Here is a 22,864-nt window from a genome sequence, read left to right as displayed (position 1 = left end):
CTTTAAAAGCCACACAGATACCCATCATTCTCAATTTACTGGTCCATCTTTTTCAATTGCTCACTTTAGGTTGAACAGGTATGACCAAAGAACCAGCCCTTGCATCAGAAATTAGCCTCCTCCTTACAGTGGCCAGACTTATGCTTAGAAATTTGATGAGGAGGGGCATGGTGATGATGCCCCTCTGCATGTGGTCCTCACTGGTTCAAGTCCTGGCCTGTTGACTTTTACCAAATGTCTTCCCCCTCTCTTTAATACTGTCCTCTCTACCAACTATCATGAGGAACTGAGTAACATGGTGTGGTGGGAGGGCTTGAAGAGCTCTTCTTCTCTACAATGAAAGGCTGAGGTTGAAATATCCATCCTCCTGAACAAGGAAAACCCTTGGGATCCTTCAGAATGACCCATAGAGTTTCACGAAGGGATATCTAGGTTTTCCTCTGGGAACTGTTGCCTCTGTCGCTGTATCTTGGATAAGTGGAAGAAATAGGATGGATAGATAAGCAGCATTTATATGCAGGAAACATATTATGTGTCAGCTCAGACACAACTCATCCTTTTATGCTCCACCTGGATTCAAGGCAGCTTTGCAATGTTTAATTTTGTATCTAGCTGAAATGCTTCTAGCTATCTCATATACCTATAAGTATATTATGGAAATATATGAAATATTGGATTAAAAAAAAAAAACCTCCACAAATTTAACTTTGACTGATTCTGCAGTATAACTGTAATCTTTGCTTTCTATTATCTCTCTTTTCTTGTTTAAACAACTGTATCCACCAGGATTCATGACAGGGGATGAACTACAACTTGCTTGTTGTAGGTCTTTAAATTTTTGGATGATTGGTTGCCATCTAGGGGTAAGTTTGCTGATTGCAGACATTTCCGTTTCCCCTCTAAGCATGCAGCAGAAACTAAGAACATATTGCTGATAAATAGACTTATTCCCTACAAACCAGTGGTTTGTCTCCAGCAGCATTAGATATTCCTGGTTTCACATCTTGTTTGGAAAAAAAGCATAAATTTTAGTTCTTTACAAAACGAAGAAGCAAATAAACATTTATGCATAATTATGGTTAAATGTTACTTTAGAGCTTATGATGTAAAATTATGCATGGGAAATATTCTCCTGCTAAAGTTCTGTTGCTACTGACTCTACAGAATCTGTGTCATTCTCCTTGAGCGGAATAGTGCTGCAGTGACATAAAGTGAAGGTCATTTTAAACCATCATATGGTCCCACAGTGTCTAACAGATTTTAGAGGTGTGTGTAACTCCATCTTGGACTATTTCCTTGTCGGTAATTATTTTTCATGCACCTGAGCATCCAGGTGGTCATAAATAAGAGTGCAGAGGAGGTGCATGCTTTATTTGCATGCATGAATGTTGTATTTTTATGCATTTTTTAGACAGATAGCTGTTGCTGTAGTCATTAGGGACTGCCTAATGATTATTGATATGCTGTTCAAGTTTATATTCTATTGAGCTGTGATGAAAAAGCATTATTTCCACATGGGTTCAATGAGCTTGTATGAGAGGTTAGAGTCAAATGTTTGCTTTCACCTGTCTTTGTCATTAACACCTGACTTACTAACAGACCGCACTGCAGAGGCAAGCATGCTTGTGACTTTGTCCACTAGATGGCATCAAAAGATAAAATTCATTTTGTTCTATGCAACAGGAAGGGGGATATTTATAGAAACAAGGAATACAGTCTTGAATTTAAGCTGATTCATTCCTTAATTATTTAAGAAGAAAAAAATTGTTATCTTATCACAAATTCACTCCATTTTTAAAAAAATCTGCACAAAAGAAACAGATTGAGAAGGTAGTGTCGATCTTATCACCATTTGTGAGTTTTGCCACAGATATCACAGCTGGTTTGGACATACTTTGATACAAAGCTTTGCAAGATTATTGCAAAATCGTCAATGTTTTTCCAGGTTTCCTGTTACTAACTTAACAATGTCTTTTATTAGGATTATATAATATAGACCCACACCAAAAAGAGCATTAGAAATATTTTTTTAAGAAATGACAAACAGAATAGAAAACCCTAAACTGTCGAAGTAGTGAAATTAAGTGTGATGGTTGCAAAAAAAAAGACAGAAAAAAATGTTAAATTTGACAAGTGTTAAAGTATACTGTACATCAAAATAGAAAAACATTTGAAGAACAATTTTATTTTTTGCAATTCACAGTTGAGCACTATAATGTTTGTCTACCAAATAAAAAAAAAACAGATACAACTTTTTAAACTCTACAGCTGTAAAATAAAAATAATTTTTTTTTTGAGGTTTGAAAACTTACGCAAGACACTGTAAGAGAAGGAGGTTCTTTCGCCTTTGCCCCTCTCATTCCTTCCATAGAACTACTCTTTTCAGTTGGTCTGTATCCTCAGACAGTGGCTCATTGTTTGGAGCTGCCAAGTGGACTGAGAGAAGCTGACACTGGAAATTCTCTCAGGACCTCTCGCCATTGTGTCATCTCTTGATGACTCAGTGCTAAACAGGTGGGATCGCCCAAACTACAGTGCAGTTAATCTTGTGGCTGAGAACACTTCTGCAGACCCTCATGAAAGGCATGCTGTAAACAGACTTCACAACAGCCTCGGATGTTGACAAAAGGAGAGCAACTCTTCGCCCCAAGCAGTTAAGGATGTAGAAGAATTTCAGAGGCATGCAGCCCAGAGATATGGAGCTTAAACCTGACACCGTTTAGCTTTTGTTTACTCTACAGGTGTGTGAAAAGATCTCGCACAAAAAAATAATTTGTGGGGCGCTCAATAGATGAACAAGCTGTGTGTAATTGGAGATGCATTAAGTGAAAGAAATGAATGAAAGGTAAACTCATGTTGATTTTTGAGGAGATATAGAAACCAAATCTCATTCCATGCTCTAAATGCAAGGTCAGCAAGAGGCATGGTGAATGTTTACACAGGGAAATAGGGAGGGAGACAGAGAAGGAGGAGGAGTAAAATGCGGGAAGAGAGAGAACACATCAAACAGACTTGGAAAAGTTAGAAACGGAGCAGCTTTGGAGGACAAACAGCTCCTTTTGCTTTTAGAGGCTAAGAAGGCTGGCTGTGAAGATCAGATGACAGTAAACTCAGTGGGAGAGTGAGAAAGTGGAAAAAACTCATGAGGTTTCAGTCAGGGTCAGGACCAAGCAGAGAGCATGTCCAAATATCGGTCTCAGGGGAGCTGGCACAGGTGTTTCTCTGCATTAGGTCTCAGGACTAAATGGTGATGCCGACAGGGTACAATGCCAGAGGGATACGAGGGGAAAGTCGAAGGCGAGATGGCGGTGCGGCATCTACAGCGAAGTCACAATCTGTCTTGCGCTGTCAAAGTGCCTCTGCAGCTGGAGACAAGCGAAATTTCACACAAAGGAGATCCTGCAACAGGTAGGCCTACAGCCTGGAACCTGTTTCACCTGCTTGGTGAGAAAGTGGGGTATAAGCACCAATTGTCCTTTAGTTGTGGTACCTGTCTGTGGGTAAAATAGATATAGTAGCGAGGATCTCTTCTTTCAGTTGTTTAAATTATCATTTTCTCCTAAACTATTTATCTCTGGTGATTCTGAAAATGACGGGCGTACTTAAAAATCAAAAGCTTAAAATTTAATTCCCAGAAATTCTCTCTGTTAGACAAGATCCATAAAAGACTAAGACAGAGTTGTGTTGCAGTCTACACAATGAGGGGGAGGACTGCTGACTTGAAGGTTACTCAGCAGAGAGTAAATGACACCCTCCACTAGGAGTGTCAACAACAAAAGCTCAGTAATTAAGAAACTGGCTATTCAGACAGTGCTGTATTCCTGCCTATTTATAGAGAGAGGAAAGAAAGTGTGATAGAAAAGTTGTGCAGTCAGCAGGTTTAACAGCACCCTTGAGAAAATTGTGAAGCAAAGCCTATTTAAAAGTTGAGGACTCAATCCCCTACAGAGAATCCTTTTTCAAAAGCAACACAAGGGACACAATCTGAAACTCTGCAGTTATTTTGGGGTATTCCTGGCCGGCAGAGGTCAGTATCAATAGCTGGATCATCGCTGCTTCCTCTTCCATATCCTGCTGATATGATGGAGAGCGTGAAGGTTAGATTCTGTGATGTGAACCATAGTTACTGTTGCTTAGATTGCTGAAGAAGTTATAGCTCGATAGGAAAGTGGTAGAAGCCTATACTGAATTCTGTCTTCTGCAAAATGTACACACAGTGTCCATAAGAGGACTGGATCATGGAAACAGGGGTGAAACATAGATTGCATGGGTGGTGTATGTCTCCTGCCTGTGGTTCACTTGTCCCCAGGATAAACTACGGGGAGGAATGAAGCGAACGGAGGTGATGTGATTGTTCTGAGACTGCTCTGCTGGGAAACCTTGGGTCATGCACCCTATATGGATGTTAGTTTTCTTAACTGGGCCTTAACCAAAATGTTTTAATGACTTTGTTCATTTCCGTGTGTGGGGTTATGTTGAATACATATGAGACGTTACTATATGGTAAATTAACAACCAATTGTATCTGTGACTAAAAGTGGTGATTTTGACCATGTCTTACGCTTTGTTTCTCTCCTGACTTCTCAATAGTTTGTCCACTGCTTTACCATAACAAAAAAAATTATCTGCAGAGATAATCTCTGCAGATAAGAGATAATCTGCATTAAAGAGAAGGTATAGAAGGTGTAGAGAAGGTCTTGGGAAGCTAAAAAGGCCCTACAAGGCAGTTTCAAGCCTACAAGCCGCGATGGACTTTGTCAGCCACATAGAAAGGGCATGAAATGTCTAAATGTGTGACTGACTTTATATACATCTGTGTGGATGAGACTATCCCCAACAGAACAGTGAGATACTTCCTCAAATAACAAACCCAGGCTCACGAGCGATCTGAAGGAACTTCTAAGGAATGAGAAAAGAGCCTTTAGGAAAGGAGACAGGGAATTTTTGAGGAGTATACAGAAGCAGCTTTTGGTCAGATTAAGAGAAAGCAAGGAGGCGTACGGTGAGAAACTGGATACGTAGCTCCAAGTGAACAATATTAGAGATGTGTTTTCAGGGATGAAGAAGAACACAGGCTTAAAGCTGAAGAAGGTTCAGACAGTTGAAAGTCTGGACAGAGCCAATTAAATGAACATATCCTACACTAGGTTCAGGAACAAGTTCAGCATCTTTCCCTTCTAATGGACAACAATAGATGCATAACTTCTTTAACCTTAGCCTGACCCATGAGACTGTTCCACTTCCTGCCTTGTTCCAGTATAAAAAAAACTCATTCAACAGTCCTCAATAACTATTGAGCTGTTGCCCTGACATCTCACACCATGAAGGTCCTACTGTAGAGAGACTTCTGTTGGTTCACGTCAGCAAACAAAGAAGTAGCTATCAAGACCCCTGTATTTTACCCTGTCATTTAGACAAGACAGACATCATTGTGAGGATTTCTCTACTGCATTGAATGCAATTCATTCTGATTGTTCATTGTCAGAACCTCCAGAAAACTCAAGTGGAGACATCAACAATTACCTGGATCAAAAAGCTACCTGACAGACTATAGTTTGTGATACTGAAGGGTCAACTGTCTAATCAGGTAGTCAGCAGCAAAGGAGCACCACAGGGAATGGTACTCTCACCATTCCTTTTTGAGGGCTGTTTATACTCCTGCAGCAGTGTGTCACTGTGAACCTGACTCAGACATTTTTGATTTATGCTCAGTATTGAAGTGTGGTCTGTGCTATATGCTGTGGGTCTAGATATGGTCGAGGCGATAAGGAAGTGGGGGCGGGTTTAGTCCTATAACGAAGGGACATGACAGTCAAAAAGAGCGGGGGATCCAAGTGGAAAAAGGATCCCAGCGTTCTCGTGCACCTCGATCTTCTAGCTTGTCTAACTTCACGAGTAATTTTACACAAATTTGGTCATAATAACTAAACAAGCCAGCCTCCTGTCGGTGGCACTGTCTGCGGTCAGTTACAATTTGGGAGAGGTGCAGCGGAGTGTCTCATGGGAGCGGGGACGTCTTTTTGTTCACTGTGACACCTACGCACAGGACCTGGTTTCGAAGTATAAATCAGCCTTTAGTCTCTACATGTCTGACTTTCAGTACAAGACACAGTCCTGTCATCTGCAGAAATACTCAGATGACTCTGCAGTCATTGGGTGTATCAACGATGGACAAGAAGCTGAGCACAGGGAGCTGGTGCACTGCTTGGTGGCCTTGGTGTGGAAACAATCAAATGTTATTACCATAATTGGAGAAGAAGTGAAGGTGGTGGAGGAGTATAAACAACTTGATGTTCTCCTGGATAACAAACTTAGGTCATTCATTGTTTACATTAAGATGCTGCATATCTTCTATAAGGGGGTGAAGGATGTGATCTCTCTCGCCATCATCTGCTGGTGTAACAGCATCAGAGCAAATTACTTTTTTAAAAAAAAGTTTTCATAAAATAAAGAACATAATGGACCCTGAACACCCTATTTAGAAAACTGTTAACAAAAATTGAATCTCTTCAGCCAAAGACTTCTTCAGATCTGGTGCAAGACAAAGCACCACAGAATATTTACAAAAAACTCACTGAAATGAGTTGCAGCAACATCTAACTTCCCTTTGTGATCAAAATATATATATATTTTTTATTGAATTGAATTGAAATCTAGCAAAGTGTGAGCAATCAAGACCGTTTTTCTCTACAGTCTGTCCCAACTACCAAGTTATAGCCCAGAAACTAATATTTTGAACATCAAAAACAGTGACTGACTAGAACATTGTTGAGCTTTGCGGGAAAATTTCTCCAAACACCTCACCTAGTTAACAACAGAAAGTTGGTATCTGACTCTATCTAGTTTTTCTGTTTATTGCTTAAAAACAAAAACACATTTACGGTATTAGCCACACTTTAATTAAAATGATGATTTGATACTTGTAAAATGATTTTTAGCTTGTTGGTACACTGTTTAAGGTAGCACATGATTTTCAGCTATTTTAGGGCTGTTGTTTCACTTATTTAAAAAGACAATTTAAAACACAGAGCACTTTCCTACATTGCTTTTAAGCGTGCAAATCAGGTTCACACTCCAGCGAGTTTATAAACCTAAGAATATAGCCAATTATAAGGAAATGTTTTAAATCAAAACACTTTTGTGTTAGAATAGCCCAGTGAAAGGCCAGACTTTTGTCACTCTGGGAATGCGCATCAATTTTTGTCGACTGACGCTGTTCTTTCAATTTGTTTAAGCCTGAGGTATTTTCCAATCAATAATGGAAAAGCATTTCTGTCCCTATGTGCAAAACTGTCTGAAAAACGTGTACCACACTCTTCTAAAGAAAAATGTTCAAAACAGTGTAACATATTCTTTTCATGCCCTTTGTCAATCAGATAAAACACACTGAAGTGTGGTTTTGTAGCTTGACAAAAATGTGAAAAGGTTTAAAGTTTTGCAAACGGCCACAATCTGGTAAAACCCCCAGAAAAGCTAATTTATTAAAGGGTTTTTGACATGCTTCAGACAACTTTTGTGAATTCTAAATAAAATCTTGTGTTTTTAGACAGTGTTTGTTTAGTTTCCCATCATAACTGCAGGCAGTTTTTGTTTTCTCTGGCCAGCTGGCTCAACAAGAGAAGTTACACAGCTTGCAATGGCTGCAAAAAAAGCCTTCAAACCTTTTTTTTTTTTTTTACTAAATGAACACAAAATCCTAATTTTGTCATCCATAGTTTAGCAAAGGCTCAAATAATTTGCATTTGTGACATAACATGCTTAGAATATTATTAGAGTAGAATCCAGATGTAATTCATTTGAACTTATGAACCAATCATTGCTTATAAGGAGCTTTTAGAAAAGATAGAAGAAGAGCAAGAAAATTGCAAGACAGGATATTGTAAATGCAGTTTTTACTGTATAAGGTCAGTAATAAATAAATCTTTAACAACATTGTGTTACTACATGTACATGAGTGTCATGCTTTAGATATAAAGCCCTCTGTTATGGAGTTATTTATTTATTCCTAGCACATTAATTTCACATTCAGATTGCTTTTTCTTATGAATTTAATAAAAATACAAAAATAACTCCATATCCATAGCTTTTGTTTATTTCACTTTTTAACTACATTACATTCACCTATGTTAGTTCACCTTGTGTCTTTTATTTGTCACATCTTTACATACAAAGTTTAACATCGTGTTTAATGTTATTTCAAGGAATGGCATTAAAAGATTATTACCCATTTCAGTAATCAGTAAAAATATCTCTTTTCTTCAGAGCACTGAATTGGGTATTTTATCTGGAACAAGGTGGGGGCTCTGGTTTAAGCAGAGACACCCAGAGCTTCTTTTTCCCAGACACATCCTCCAGCACCTCTGGGGTAAACTGGAAGATTTTAAAGCCCACCCAAGAGAAATAACCCCTCTGACCTGGGCCATTCCTTGGACCATCTTCTGTTGAGACATGCCTGGAAAACTTCCCACAGGAGGCGATCAAAATACATTTAAAATTGATGCATAAGCCACGTTACCTAATTCCTTTTTAGGTGAAGGAGTAGCAGCTCTGCTCATGATTTTGGAACCGGTACAACTCAATCATAGTCTTGCTCTGCTTGTATAAAAATTGAATGGCTCAAGGTAAAGGATCTCTGACTCCGTACACCTGGAGGGTACCATAAGAGACACAGTCGAATACCAGGTCCATAATGTAATGGGCTGGCTAGGAAAAATCCAATGAATCCCCCAGCACAGGGTTGACCCTAAGGGTGTAGAGCTGCTTTCATTGTTCCACAACTAGGAGTAAAACCATACTACTACTCCTTACCCAAAGTTGGACAAGTAGGCAGGCTTTCTTCACCAGAACGTTGGTGTACAGAGTTTATCCACTCTGTAGTAGGAACACGCTCCCCGGTCCCACTGGGTCCACCACACCATCATGCCAGTCCAGGGGAACTCTGATAAATTACTGCTCAATGTTGAAGGACAGCAAAAAGCATCAGAGACCTGAAATACTAAGGGTGGGTCTCATCCTCCCCCTCAGCCGTGCCATCGTTGAGCTTTTTGACCACCTTTATGACTTCAGCTGCAGTACAAGGCAATGTCCCTAGCATCAATGTTGTCATCTTCAGGAGGACTTTTGAACAACTCATTTTCTGCCTCTAAGTCTTTTTGTCATGGGAGTACCCATGACATCAAAGGCCAAGAAAACATAGTATTTATTTGTAATTGTATTTATTCAATCACTGAAAACTACTCCACCAGGATAAATTGGTGGTCCAAGAAAGAGTGTCCACCTTTTCTTGGATTCCTTTTCATGTATTTACAGTTCAAGTTTACCATGTACCATTTTCTTATGTTCATTTTTTTTTTATCATGAGTAAAAATCTGTTTCTGTATTCCATTTTGTCTAGTGCCTCATCTTAATCATTTCCTCAACTTTCCCTGTCCCTTTCCCACATACACTGTCAGCAGGGAGAAGGGCCGTCTGGCGACAGACTCAGAGCTGGACCAGAACCTCAGTGACCGGCTGGGTCTGGGAAGCAGTGACACCTTGACCAACGGCAGCCACCGTGGAGATGTGGCAGCTGCCAAACGTCTTGCCAAGCGTCTCTTTCACTTGGATGGATTCAGGAAATCTGATGTGTCACGCCACCTCAGCAAGAAGTGAGCAACGAGGGGTTCATAATGCTCTTAAAATGTGGCCATCTGGTTTTGATAGTTCTCCAGTATTGGTGATTTATATCTGTCACACTTTTTTACTTTTTTACTTATTTCTTAGTCTAGTACATGACAACTACTTCACATTATGAGCTTTGATAACAAGTACATGTTAATAGGTTAAGTGCTTAGGATATCAATCTAGAGCAGACATCCTGGCGCAATGCCATGAAGGAATGAGAAAAAATTCTGCAAAGACTTGAGACAGAATTTCACATATTATTTATCCTTAAGATGTTTATAAATGATATGGCAGGTTTTGACTGAACAGCTCTTTAAATGGCCTAAAATCAAGTTTTCAGGTTGTCATATTGCGTTATTTAATTTGAACTATATGAAACGCTGGGACCATCTACTAACCTCTCTGAGAAATATGAATCTGGGTCATCACTGGGTCTTGCAGTATAACAATGCTCTTAAACTCATGATTAAATCAATACCGGAATCGTTATCTTCACATAAATCCAACCGTCTTCAGGGGCAACCCAAGTCCTCAGTCCTACATCCGCTTGTACATTAAAGGTATAGTTAAGGATTTTTGCTAATTTTGCAAAAAACCCACCCTCTCCACTTTTATTAAAAATGCACATGCACAACCCTGTACCCGCTCCCCAGTGGGAATGCCTATTAAACGCATGCAAGAGCATGCACAAGCCCATTTCTCCTTGTGCACGCTCTGTTTAAAAGTTGCTGTTTGCGTTGCTTATACAAGCTTATTTTCCAAAAGAAGATTTTATGTTTCCACTATGTCAGACTCACCACCGGTAAATGGAAATGAAAACAAGCATGTAGGACGGCCTTAGGTAAACGTATCACCAGAGTGATTGACAATTAGGAGGACCACTTATTTTGATGATCCACCTGGAAAAAAAAAATATCCTCCAATATACCTTTAACATGAGCCTTTTTTTCTCCCAATATAAAAAAAAAAAGAATTAAAAATTCCCGTTGATATTGTACTGCTAAACATAAGCAGAATTTATCCAAAGGCTTTTCATAGGTCTGTAACAGAGGTTCTAATAATTGTCATGTAGCTGATATTTATAACTAATTCTTTAGGAATTTGGTATTTTGTAAAAATGTAATAAAGAACTTAATAAACCTAAGTAATGGTTAAGTAAAAGGATCATATTTGTCTAGATTTTGTTGTGATATTGCAATATTTGCAGGTAATCCCAGAGCAAAAGTTCACTATAAGGAGTTAAGTTGAAAGATAAACTGCTGCAGTCACATGATCACATTCTTGGTGGATATTGGATTTCGTCTTCTCAGCTGCTGGGGCCTTTTTCATTTATGTCTTGGCCAAAATGTTTTCACTCTTTTTGCAGCTCACTTTATCACCTGGGGTCTTTTCAAGCAGAGCTGCAGTGTTACTTATAAACCAGTAGTGAAACGTGGAGCTCAGCAGGTTTCGTTAAAAAACATGACATGTTGTTCAGCAGATGTGCAAGCTGTACATACAACTTGTATTATTACACCATCTAATATTTCTAATCAAATCCGGCTGTTCTTCTGTGAGACCATAAGTGTCTGGAAGGACAGTTTTCTCTTAGTTGTTGTTGTTATTGCTTCCAATGTTTATTTGACAGACTGTTTACAACCTTAAATGTAGTTCGGGCCTAAGGGTTATTAAACATACTTTTTTGTTTTTGTATTTATCAAAGTTAGTTTTAAGTTCTATTTTTTTTAAGACTGCGATGATATTTGTTCTTCTTGTCTATTCTTTGCTTTTTATTTTGTTTTTTGATTTATGGAACATCTTTTAATTGAATTTGGATCATTAAATACTCGAAATATAAAGCTCATTTAAAACAGACATTCAAACACATATTCCAGAGCTCGGAATATGTCTCCATTAACTCAGCACATGTAGACATTTTCTATCCTTGCCGCAGATTCTTAGCTGGTTTTAGGTTTGGACTAACAAGACCATTTGTTGATCTAAATATTTCTATTGTTGCTATGGCTTTATGTTAAGACTTTGTCTTAACACAAGTCTTTTTAAGACTTTTAAATGTCTTCCCGTGTATTTATAGACATTAGTCTTTCCATGTGCTCTGCTCAGCTTCCTTGTCTCAGCTAATAAAAGGCATCCCCTTAGCATCATACCAATAACACCGTGTTTTTGTGGGGGGATGTTATGTTTATTGAATAGGTTTTCCACTTCACATTTTTATTTATTTAAGTTTCATTTTGCTCTGATCTGAGGAGAGCACCTTATTTCTCTGTTTGTTTGTTTTTTTCTTTTTGCAGATTTTTGCAGTTCTCTGTTTACAACCCCCTTTAGCTGATCTTTTAGTTTAGGTGGATGACTATATCTTGATGGGTTTGCAGAGCACTGTAAGATGTTTAAAGTTTAGGATATTGTTCTTTACCTTAACAATGCCTTAAAGTTTTCTAATATTTTTTCACCATCCTCTCTGTTTTGTTCCTTTGGTGTTCAAACCTCCGAGGCTTTCACTGAACACCTTATAAGGTGGACAATGTATAAGTATTAGGTGACTTCTGACAGAAATAGTGTGCAATGCTATTTTCTTGTGGTATCAGAGGAATGAGGAGATTTAAACAGCATACTTTTCCAATTTTATACCAGTTTTTCCATGTTCAAGTGTTTTGTTTGTGTCCTAGAGAAAAAAAATCACTTTGTTGTTCATTTCCTGAGTTTCCTTTTATTTGATACAGTGTTTAAACCAATCTTCAGAGCTCTAGTGTTCAGTCAGTCTGTCAGCTGGTTTGCTGGAACTGATGAGAAACTTATTTGGTTTAAAGTGTTTGTCTCACTTTTTGACAGATGCACCCTGGGAATCTCTTCTTTTATTATGTTTCCTTTATTCTGGCCTCCAAGTTAAAGCTGAATGATGGCACAAACAAAGACTTCTTCAGCAAAAGCAGGAAGCTTGAACTCTTTGAACGCTCAGCCTTTTTTCCTTTCCTGATCCTTTGTTCTCATGTTTGTTCTTCTGTTGTTTTTTTCTGTCCTGTCATGGTTGCCTAAAATTGTTGGCGTCATCTGTCTGTTTGTTTGCAGCAATGACTTCAGCCGTATGGTTGCAGAAGAGTATCTAAGTTTCTTCAGTTTCACCGGCCTAACTCTCGACCAAGCACTGCGGTAAGAAAGCCCATCACCTCTTTTGAATACAAACCAAAAATGCCTTTGATTAAAAATTAATGCCCACTATTAATATTTGAAATGTGATTAAAACTTCATTGTGTTCATTTTCTCATTTGAAAGTCATTTTCTATGCTTCACTATGCTTTAATCACAGATTCAGTTTTAGTAAAGCAATGACTTCTGATACTTCTGCATTTTTGTGAGCCCTTAGGAGATACTCTCCTCTGGTAAATACTGCTCTCTAGAGGGGAGTTGTGGTATTGCATTGTCATGTTTAGTTTACTGTTTTTTTGGAAAAAGTCACTACTGTAATTTCTCTAATTATTGAATATTTGCATATTAATATATGTAAGGTATATAGCATGCATTCTTCAGGCCACCCTTATACAGTTTTAATTCTTTTATAAGGGGAACTATATGTCAAGAAAATTACCTAAACTATCTGTTCAGCTGTACAAAAAAGTAAACACTAATGCATATATCTGTATTACATGCCGATGCTCGTAAGGATTCAAACGAGGTCACATTTGAATGCACAACTAGTTTTTTGTTTGTTAACCATCTGGCAAATGAATTGTGTTTGTGCTGCAGGACTTTCCTCAGGCAGTTTGCTCTGATGGGAGAGACTCAGGAGAGGGAGAGGGTGCTGTCTCACTTTTCCAGGCGCTACTTGGAGTGCAACCCAAAAGCCCTGCCATCTGAGGGTGAGGGCTGGGGGGAATACTCTCAGAGAGTCTTGAAGGATAAACTTTAATGTTGTTTTTTTTTTTGTTTTGCAGAAAATGCAGAAGGCTATTGTTGTTTTATAAAACTGCATACTAAATAATTATCTATCTATCTATCTATCTATCTATCTATCTATCTATCTATCTATCTATCTATCTATCTATCTATCTATCTATCTATCTATCTATCTCATACACACTTAAACAAAATTATAAACACTCCTTTTCCCCATTTAGTGACATTACAACCGCAGACTTCAGAGCACTTTAAACACATATTAAATGAAACACTGTAGATGTTGTTGTTGCTCCAATTTTACATGAGCTCAGCTCAAAAATCTAAGACTTTGAAGCCAGCGTTATAACACAGTCTGAAGTAAGCGGTGAAACTTTGATGCTGACTAAGTAACTTCTAATTGTAAACTCCAGCTAACCTCTCATATTCACCATGGAGGTTGACTCAAACTTTCTTTGATTTTCATCTGAGCTACAGTTTATTTTAAATAACCTGGCAGTGGTAGAAAGTATATACAGTAGTTCAATCTCAATCATGATTTGGAAATATCTGGTACTTTACTTCAGCTTAAAAGAACATTCTTAACCGTAAATTAGTTAAACATGAGATCATCATATTATGTCTCATTGTTGCCCCTGGTTCTACATGTGTAAAAATCTCAATGAGGCTGTTAAGTCTGGGGTTGTTTTGTAGAAGACAAAAATAAAAGAAAACTCTTGCAAGGCTCGGTTTAGGCAAGTGTAAGTCTGTTTTTTCTTCTTCTGTTTTTTTGTTCTGTTCTGTTTATTTTCTTCTTTTCTGTTTTTTAATCATTCTAAATTTATGCATTTTTTGTAGCAATTTTTACTATTTTATTCATTTTAAACACAATAGATCATTTTTGTTCCAGGTCAGTTTCCTATTATCTTTATCCTCTTTGTTTTATATGGTTTTAGGTTTGATGCATCTACATTAAAAATATGTTCATTGCCAGGCCTATGCAAAATTTAACAATATGCTTAGAAACTAACTTTTGAAGCCTCTGTGTACAGAGGGTGCAGATCTGAAGCATGCAGGCTGGCCTTTGAGGATTGAAGTCAGACACCCCTGCAAAAAACATGTCAGATAGTCAAGAAAACTATTTTTCTATCCTGCAGATGCAGCTCATACCCTCACCTGTGCTCTGATGCTGCTGAACACAGATCTATATGGTCAGGTAGGTACCATTGAAGTTTGTGAATTAAAGCATTGATGTGATTTGAAATGTGATATTAGCTCACTGGAATGAAAGAGTCTTGCTTTAAACATAGAAGATTTACATTAGCTGTGACATTTCTCAGATACAAAATCACCACACAATCCTGATCTGAAGGTTTTTTACACTCGAGCCTCTTTCTCTGTTAATAATCTTTTCATTTTACAGTCGCAGCCTTCTTTTTAAAATCTGGGTCATTGGCAGCTCTGCTTGGTGAGGGCGCAGCGCCGTGGAAGAATGATTAATTAAAGAGATGGGAATGGGGATCAGCTCTAACAGAAAGTTTCTGCACATTTATACAGTTTTAATTTTGACCTAAGTACACAGAGAGACTGGTATGCGATGCAGGCCGTGACTGTGCAAACGTGATGAGAGCAGATTATTCACGTATGATAGATCAGCTGTATCAGACAACTGCAGAAAATTATTGTCAACACAGCTTGTATAGCACAGTTAAAATGATCACAACATAATAGTTTCAGTGAAGTTCTACAGACACCATCATGGCCAAACTATTCTGAAGTATCTTACATTTTTTTTTGTTGCAGTGTTTCTTGTTTTTGGGATTTGCTAAGAAAAATATAGCTCATATAATTTCAAGTGTCATTTTGTTTCCAAGGTGTGAAACTTTGGCACATTTCATCAAAACCCTGCTGCAAATTCTTAACAGTGTGCAGAAGTATGGGGAGTCCGCACTGGAAAAATTATCTAGAAATAAGTAAAAATGTCTTAAATTAAGTGTATTTCCACTCAATTTGAGTAGGTAAATGAGATAGTTTGCCAATGGAATGAGTATTTTTACTCTGATAAATATTAGATAATACGCACTTGAAATTAAACAATTCTATTCTGTTTTCTTATTCTAAGTGTAAATTGCCTTGTTCCATTGGCAAGATGTCTCTTTTACTACCTTAATCCAAGGGCAAATGCACTTATTTTAAGAAAAAAATGACTCGTCTAGATTTTGATTTTTTCCAGTGCGTCCGTCCGTCCATCCATCCATCCATCCATCCATCCATCCATCCATCCATCCATCCATCTTTTTGTCAAATTGAATATAAAACAGGAGCATGGAGCAGTATAAGAGCCCTCTCCCCTGATGGATGGTCTGAGTTGAACCAATTGCAAGTGAAAACTGTATTAATATGTCAAACATCTATATACTGTATGCAAATTCTAAAAAGCAGAGTTTGCATTGAAAACAAACTCAACAGGAGATAAAAGAAGGGCTTGAATATTAATACAGTAAATAATAACTTTAAAATCATCATTCAGTGTTTTGGAGAAAAGCTATTTTAGGAATGTAGGTGTATTTCATTGGTCACAATAACTTATTTAGACTTCAATATTCTGGTTAAATGTATTTTGTTTGATTAAATAACAAGCTTGAATACCTATAATGCCACATATAAGGAGATTAAATTTTAAATAAATTTGGGAAAAAAGCTCTCAGTAAAGTCAGAAGTGTTACTCAGAAGAATTTCTATTACACCCTTCACTTAAAATATAAGCAAAGAGACTCTAAGATGTCCATGATGAGTAAAGAGCATTTAGATTTATTTATTTTAGGTAATTCATAAGTTCCCTCTGTTTTAACTAGATTCTTTTATATATAATATTCCCTACAAAGACAAATAACCAGACAGATAACCACTTTGACAAGAGGTGTACCAGCAATAATTAAGTCTAATGTGTGTTAATTTTTTTTGTTAATTCTGTAGCCTTGTTATCTGGCAAAAGTCTCAACTCCCTGCTAAAACTAAATTAAATGTGTTAAAGTTTTAATCCTGTTTAAAAGTTATTTACTACGGGCGTGTAGGTGGCACAGTGGTTTGCATGCATGACCCATGAACGGAGGCCTAAGTCCTCGATGCGGCCGACCCGGGTTCCAATCCGGCCTGTGGTCCTTTGCCGCATGTCTCTACCCCTCTCTCATACCCCTTTCCTGTCAGCCTACTGTCGAAAAAATGAGCCACTAGGGCCGTAAAAAAAAAACAAAAAAAAAGGTTATTTACTATAACAAGAAGTGTTATTTAAAGAGTGTTTCCTCCAGGCGAAAGGACTCTGAATAAGCCCTCAGGAGTAAGTTATTTCAGGTTTATACCTAAAATAGACTGTGTAGTAGCATATGTTGGAAAAATATAATCAGGTATTTCTTTTACATTGGAATTAATTTTTAAATCTATTTTTTCCCCAGAATATTGGCAAGAGAATGTCGTGCACGCAGTTTATTAGCAACCTGGAAGGACTGAATGATGGCCAAGATTTTCCCAAAGATCTGCTCAAAGTAAGTCCTTTTTATAGTCTGAAAAAGTCAGCACATGTGTTGGCATACAGGACTGACAGCAGGGTGGCTGTGTGTGCCAGCAGTGTATTGTTCCTCAGATCTGTGCGGCTGTCTGGCTGTTTGGTCTACGCTTGCTGCCAGCTGGCATCTACAACCTCTCCAGAGGCTACCAATCAGAGGCCTGCCTGGGCTCGCCATTTCCTGGTTTCGGCTACAGAAGATTAATTGCAGTTTGACCTAAAGTCCGGAGTTGTCAAATAAAATCAGCCACGGGGATATCTGAGAAAGACTTTTGCAGTATTCTATAATTTTATTCTCCCCAAACCTTGTTGACCTAACCAGATTACGCCTCTGCAGACAAGGTTCTGCCGGAGGCCTTGGGTGTGCTGCGGTAATATAACCAAATCAGTTTAGTGCTCCTGATAATGATGCTGGAGATATTATCTGCAGAGTGGTCCATCAACATGCCACAGGCCCCAGAGGGCCGGCCAACAGGTTGTAATGGAGTATTTATAATGCATGAAAGAGAGAAGGAGGCCGTGTCCTTCTGCTGCCATGATGAGACTGAAATGAAAAGCCGTGTCGGTTATTAAGGGCAGATAGGAGCCGCCTTGTGGCCGCAAGCAGATCCAGATAGAGACAAAAGCAGTCCTGCATCACTTCTTTTTTTTTTGAGACTTGAATAAATCAAAGAACAGTCTTTTTAATCATCACATGCTCTTTTATTCCTGCTCAGTGAGACTCCCTTCTGCTCTATCCTCGAGCCAAACGCTTCTCCCTCTTTGTCCGACTTATACTGGCTCCTGCTGCCTTATCTGAGCTGCTTAGCTGCAGTACAGTCAAATCTGGGTCTTGCTGCCACCTTTGTCATATCATCTTAGCTTGTTCTTTCCTGGATTGTGTCACATCAGATGTCAGCATCCGCTGTTTTCCTTCCAGTTCCCTAAAAACAGCTGCTCTGTCCATGACAAGCACTATGAGGTTTGTGTTGCTCACAGGACTCTAGCTGTGCCATATAATCCTAAAGTTGTCCTTAACTGATAGATGCTGCAAAAACATAAAAGTTACCTTTTACATATAGTTATTTTCTGCATTGTGCACAAATAAAACAAGAACTAAGCCTGTATCTTCAAATGAAATGTTTAGGGTTAACTAGAAAAAAAGTAGGTTATGTTAGAATTTAACCTTTAATACCCTTCTAAATTTACCTTGTACAATAATTTCAACTTATTTGTTGTTGGAATTAACAACAATGACAAAAAAAAATCCCAATCTTTAAACTCAACATATTCCTTATTTGGAATTGTGTTTATCTTAATTGCGGAGTGTAATTTGGTGTCTAAACAGCCTTTTTTGTTTGTTCCTCTCCTCTATTCTCTGTTATCGCTTCATAATTTCCTGCTACTAAATGGCTTCCAGCCCGACCATCACCAGCATCCATGTTTCTCTCATTTCCTCAGCTCATTTTCTTACTTTCCCATTTCCCCCCTCATGCCTGGCTCTGGTGTTTCGATTTACTGTGAACACACAAGCAATAAGCCTGATCAATGTTTCTATTGTTTTACACAATGTTTCACATTCTCTGCAGCTTTTCCCCTGTCAAAAAACGCCATTTGTTTCTACTTTATGAAATATAAATACGAAAATGTCTTACATTCAAATTGTTTTATTTTTTTTTTGTGGCTTATTATATTAACCCCTGTTCATTGTAACATAATTCAACCAACGGAAAAACAAACAAACAGAAGAATAAAAGCATCTCTATAAAAAAATTAACTCTCAACGTTTCCCTTTATTTAAAGGACAGTTAAGTTTTTATAATTAATGCAATTTCATGCTGCAGTACTAGTAGAGGAATAAATTAAGCCAAAGAAGAAATGTCTCATTTTATCATATGACATCTAAAGAAAATTAAATTCTTTATAGTTGCTAGACTTTTCTCACAACTCATATTACAAGTAAGATGCAGATTTATAAATAAACAAAAAGCTTTTCTATTAGTAGGAATTAAATATGCTTTTATGCTTTGTTGTTCGCTTAAGACAATGATATATTCATACAAATATCACTTAACATATACCGCTCTGCTTGGTTTAGGTTAGACAAACATTTTCTTCCTCCCTTTGCTGTTAAATTTGGATTTTCCTGTTTTTCAGCAAATTTACAGGGTTTAGGTGATCAAGTAAGGGAGTTTAAGAAAAATAAAAAAGTCAAATTATAATAAAATCAAAAAAATTCAATTTGATAAAATTGATAAAATGCTGTTTGTTTACCCTGGAAAAATGAGTTCTAACTCAAGGTGTGAATCTGCCGTCCGGTTTAGTGCCAGTAGGGAGGATAAAGCAAATTCTGCAGCCCTGGCATCATAGACCAGCTTATGATCCTTTGCTTCTTATCTGTCATTGTTTATTTTTCCCAGAATGCAGCCATCTAAATAATTTAACAGTTCTTAAGGCTTCTTCAGTTCTAATGTGACCGATTGTTGTCAGCCAATCCAGCAGTGCAGTGTTTGTCAGTCGACTGCTTCTTACAACCACTTTGGTCTTCCCTCAAAGATACTCTTAAACACACTTCTCCTGCTTCAACAACTTTTTAAATCACTCCTAAAAGCTTATTTCTAAGATCTGAATCTGTAAACTACCTGTTTTTCTTAGATTTTTGTTTCATTTTTACATGTTTTTTTTTTTTTCAAATGTGCTTAATTCTGTACAGAACTTTCATACTGTCTTAGACTTTATTTAGTCATTTTCTTACACAAGTGTAAACAAAACGAAATTTCGTTTAGAACAGCTCTCTGTTGTTGAGCTGCTACTACTGCCTCCAGCTCCTTAAGCACTCGCTTCTCCTTGCTCAGGGGAGGAAGAGGACGATGATGACAATGCTGTGAGGGTGGTAGCCCCCTGCGTTGAAGAGGCTGACATGGTTGAAGCAGCAGTGGTGCCTTTGGCAGGTTTAGCAGCGACAGACGATGCTGGAGAAGGTGTGGAAGCTGGAGGGGGCCGGGAGGAGCCGGCTGGGGATGTTTCAGCATTTGGCAGGGAAGCATCTAGGGTGCTCTCCTCATTTTCACCTGCAGAAGGCTGTGCTTCCCTTCTCGATGCTGAAGATTGCCTGGGAACAGTCTCAGAGGAGCCTCCATTCACGCAGAGCTTTTGTTTCTATCGACGCGGAACAGCATCAGCCCCCTCCAGGCCAACAGCACCGCCCGGTACTGTAGGATGCAGCCAAGACCCCGTCAGAATGATGGCGCAGCAGTCAAAAATTTCAGTATTTAAAACATTTTGTGACTATAGCTCCAGCAGGCGTTGGCAACAGGTCACAAGGCAGTCAGAAGCTGATTTTAAGTGCTTCATAAATAAAACTGACATTGACTTTAACACATCCAAAAGGTGCTTAGTTATAGATCTGGTGGTTGTGGAGGACGGGGGAGAACCATGAACTCATTACTAATGTTCTTGCACGACTGGAAAACCGGCCCATAAAGGTCATAGCTCAGACATAGCTCAACTATACACATTTCCTTTTCTTTATCCCTCATAGCTTTATCGGCATTTAGTTGTTAATCCCAATACTACAGACCAGAATCTTTTATCTGGGAAAATGTGGATCTGGTACAATGAAATGACTTGGGTAAAACGGTGTCACAGCATGTGGAAGGCATTCTAAATCTTTGGTAAGGGCTGAAAGTCTTTGCAGCAGAGAAGGGCTATGGCCTTACTGAGCAAGCAGCATGACAGGGTTTAGCAGGACTACAGTGTTGTTTGATGTTGTGCTGATCAGAGTAAGTTTCACTAGCAATCAGCATTTGTCAACTTTTATAATTATGTTTACATGAAACTGTCTTGCAGAGGTGGGACATGTGGATCCATCAAGTCATCTCTATGCCATGTATCTGTTTTGCTAGCCACTGAACCAGGTGAGTCAAATCTGCACAGTGAATTGGACTCACCTGGTTCAGTGATTGGGCAGAACAAATACAGATGACTTGGTGGTTTCACCCCTTCCACCTCTGCTGTCCTGGCTGCTGCAGTTTTTATTGCCTGTGTCCGTTGTGCAGCACGTTGTGCTCAGTCAGCTGTCGGTGTGGGAAGGAGCTACACACTGGTGCATTCATGAAAAACTATTTGAAATTAGAAATTGTACAGTTAACCTCTTAACATCCACCTCATTTTGGGAAATTCTCGCCTATTTTGCATACTGGAAAAGCAAATAACTTAGGAACTGTAAGCCCAAATTACATGTGTGATGCATCATTTGAAAGCTGACACATTCTAGTTTCTGAATATATAGATTAAAATTGGGTAAAACATGACTCAAAGTTGTTTTTTATCCTTGAAAATAATAGGTCTTTTTTCTAACAGTAGTGACATTCTTGCTTGTTGTGGCTGCTTTGTCATGGTACATTTTGACATGCTGCTATTTCTGTGTTAATTGTGCTTTGGTGCTCCCTTTGTCCAAAAAATGAATTTGGTAGTTGAATTGTGGAGGATCTAAGCATTCCAACGATGTCTAACATGTCAATATTGGTAAACATTTTACCAGTGTAATTTTCATGCATTCAGAGTTATTATTTGTAAATGCTTTAAAATGGGTCGCCGGCGACCTGATGGATTTTGAGGTTATAGAGTAATCATACATTTTAGTGCATTTTTCCAATTCTTACCTAATTTAGTTTAATTCTACATAGATATTATGTCCATATTACTAGTCTATTTTTTATTTTTTTGTTTAAAAGAAAGGGGGGAAAACTTCAGATAAAATATTACTGAAGAAGTAATAGCATTTACATGTATTTTAACAAGATGGCATGTACATATTCCCAGATTGAATGTGACAAACTTAGTTACCTGATTTTTACCACTCAAAGCTGATATATTCTGGGTGTAACCCCACTGACCATGCACTCCTAAACCTTAATCGTTAAGCTACGTAGTGAGTAGTAAGCGACTGTTGCAGACATATAGAGAAGTGTTTTAGAATTTGAAGTTACAGATCATTTTCTTTCTTGATGTACATTATTATTATTTTTGTGGCTTTTCTAGGATTTCAATGAATTCATTGATTTATAGACTAAATGTTTTTTGGACTTTTGACAGATTGACCTGCAGCAGAGAAAAAAAAATGAAAATAATCTTGCTAATGGGTAACAGTAAATCTGGCAGGATTTGGCCGTCATTAAGATCTAATCATGGAATGCAGACACATGAAAAAATCTGACACCCTGCATCATAAATATCTTTGGTAAGATGCTTCTTGTGGCTGCCTCCCAGTCTCTGACATCACTCTGACTGACGTTCTCCTTACATTCAGCTGTAGAGTTTTGGGTGCTTTCTTGCACGTACTGTCTGTTTTAGGTCTGAATTTTCATTTATTGGTATGTTTAATGTGATGTTTTAGAGTCCATTTCTGCTTTTGTTTGAAACTTTCTAAAAATTATCTAAAAATTTTTGTCAAGAACCCTTTGATACAGAGTAAAAATCTGTTTGCTGAGGCCCCTGTCACACCTTGGCGATTTAGCCAGCGTATTCCTGACGTCCCAGAATTTCTTAAAATGCTTTATATGTATGACAACCTAACTTAAGCATAACGCACAGCAGCGTGATGCCCAGGAAATGTCACAAGCCAGTGTCCTGAGGGGAGCAGCAATGCGCCTGGAGGCACCCGGCCTGCATAAAAAGATTTCTTTGATCGCAGTATTAACCTAGCTGCTGATTACCAACCTCCCAAAAAAAAAGAAATGATAAAAGAAAAAGAAGGAAAGAAGGATTGCAGTCGCAGCATTTTCAGCT

General features: G+C 38.2%; 1 protein-coding gene across 5 annotated transcripts in view; it reads left to right on the top strand.

The window, feature by feature from the left end:
- Positions 1-22,864, top strand: part of LOC107089558 (PH and SEC7 domain-containing protein 1-like) — a 100,034-nt gene that overhangs the window by 28,948 nt on the left and 48,222 nt on the right. For 2 of the 5 annotated variants that reach the window (XM_015382425.1, XM_015382424.1), the window contains 5 exons: positions 9,453-9,647; positions 12,730-12,810; positions 13,405-13,517; positions 14,691-14,749; positions 16,986-17,075. In XM_015382425.1, coding sequence (XP_015237911.1) covers positions 9,453-9,647; positions 12,730-12,810; positions 13,405-13,517; positions 14,691-14,749; positions 16,986-17,075 — 538 coding nt within the window. Of the gene's footprint in view, positions 1-2,989; positions 3,409-9,452; positions 9,648-12,729; positions 12,811-13,404; positions 13,518-14,690; positions 14,750-16,985; positions 17,076-22,864 lie in introns of those variants that run through there. The other 3 variants (XM_015382428.1, XM_015382427.1, XM_015382426.1) reach the window with 3 other exon arrangements.

This window comes from Cyprinodon variegatus, unplaced genomic scaffold (assembly GCF_000732505.1).
Source record: "Cyprinodon variegatus isolate N-32 unplaced genomic scaffold, C_variegatus-1.0 Scaffold256, whole genome shotgun sequence".
NCBI lineage: Eukaryota > Metazoa > Chordata > Actinopteri > Cyprinodontiformes > Cyprinodontidae > Cyprinodon > Cyprinodon variegatus.
This window is presented reverse-complemented; position numbering and strand designations above follow the sequence as displayed.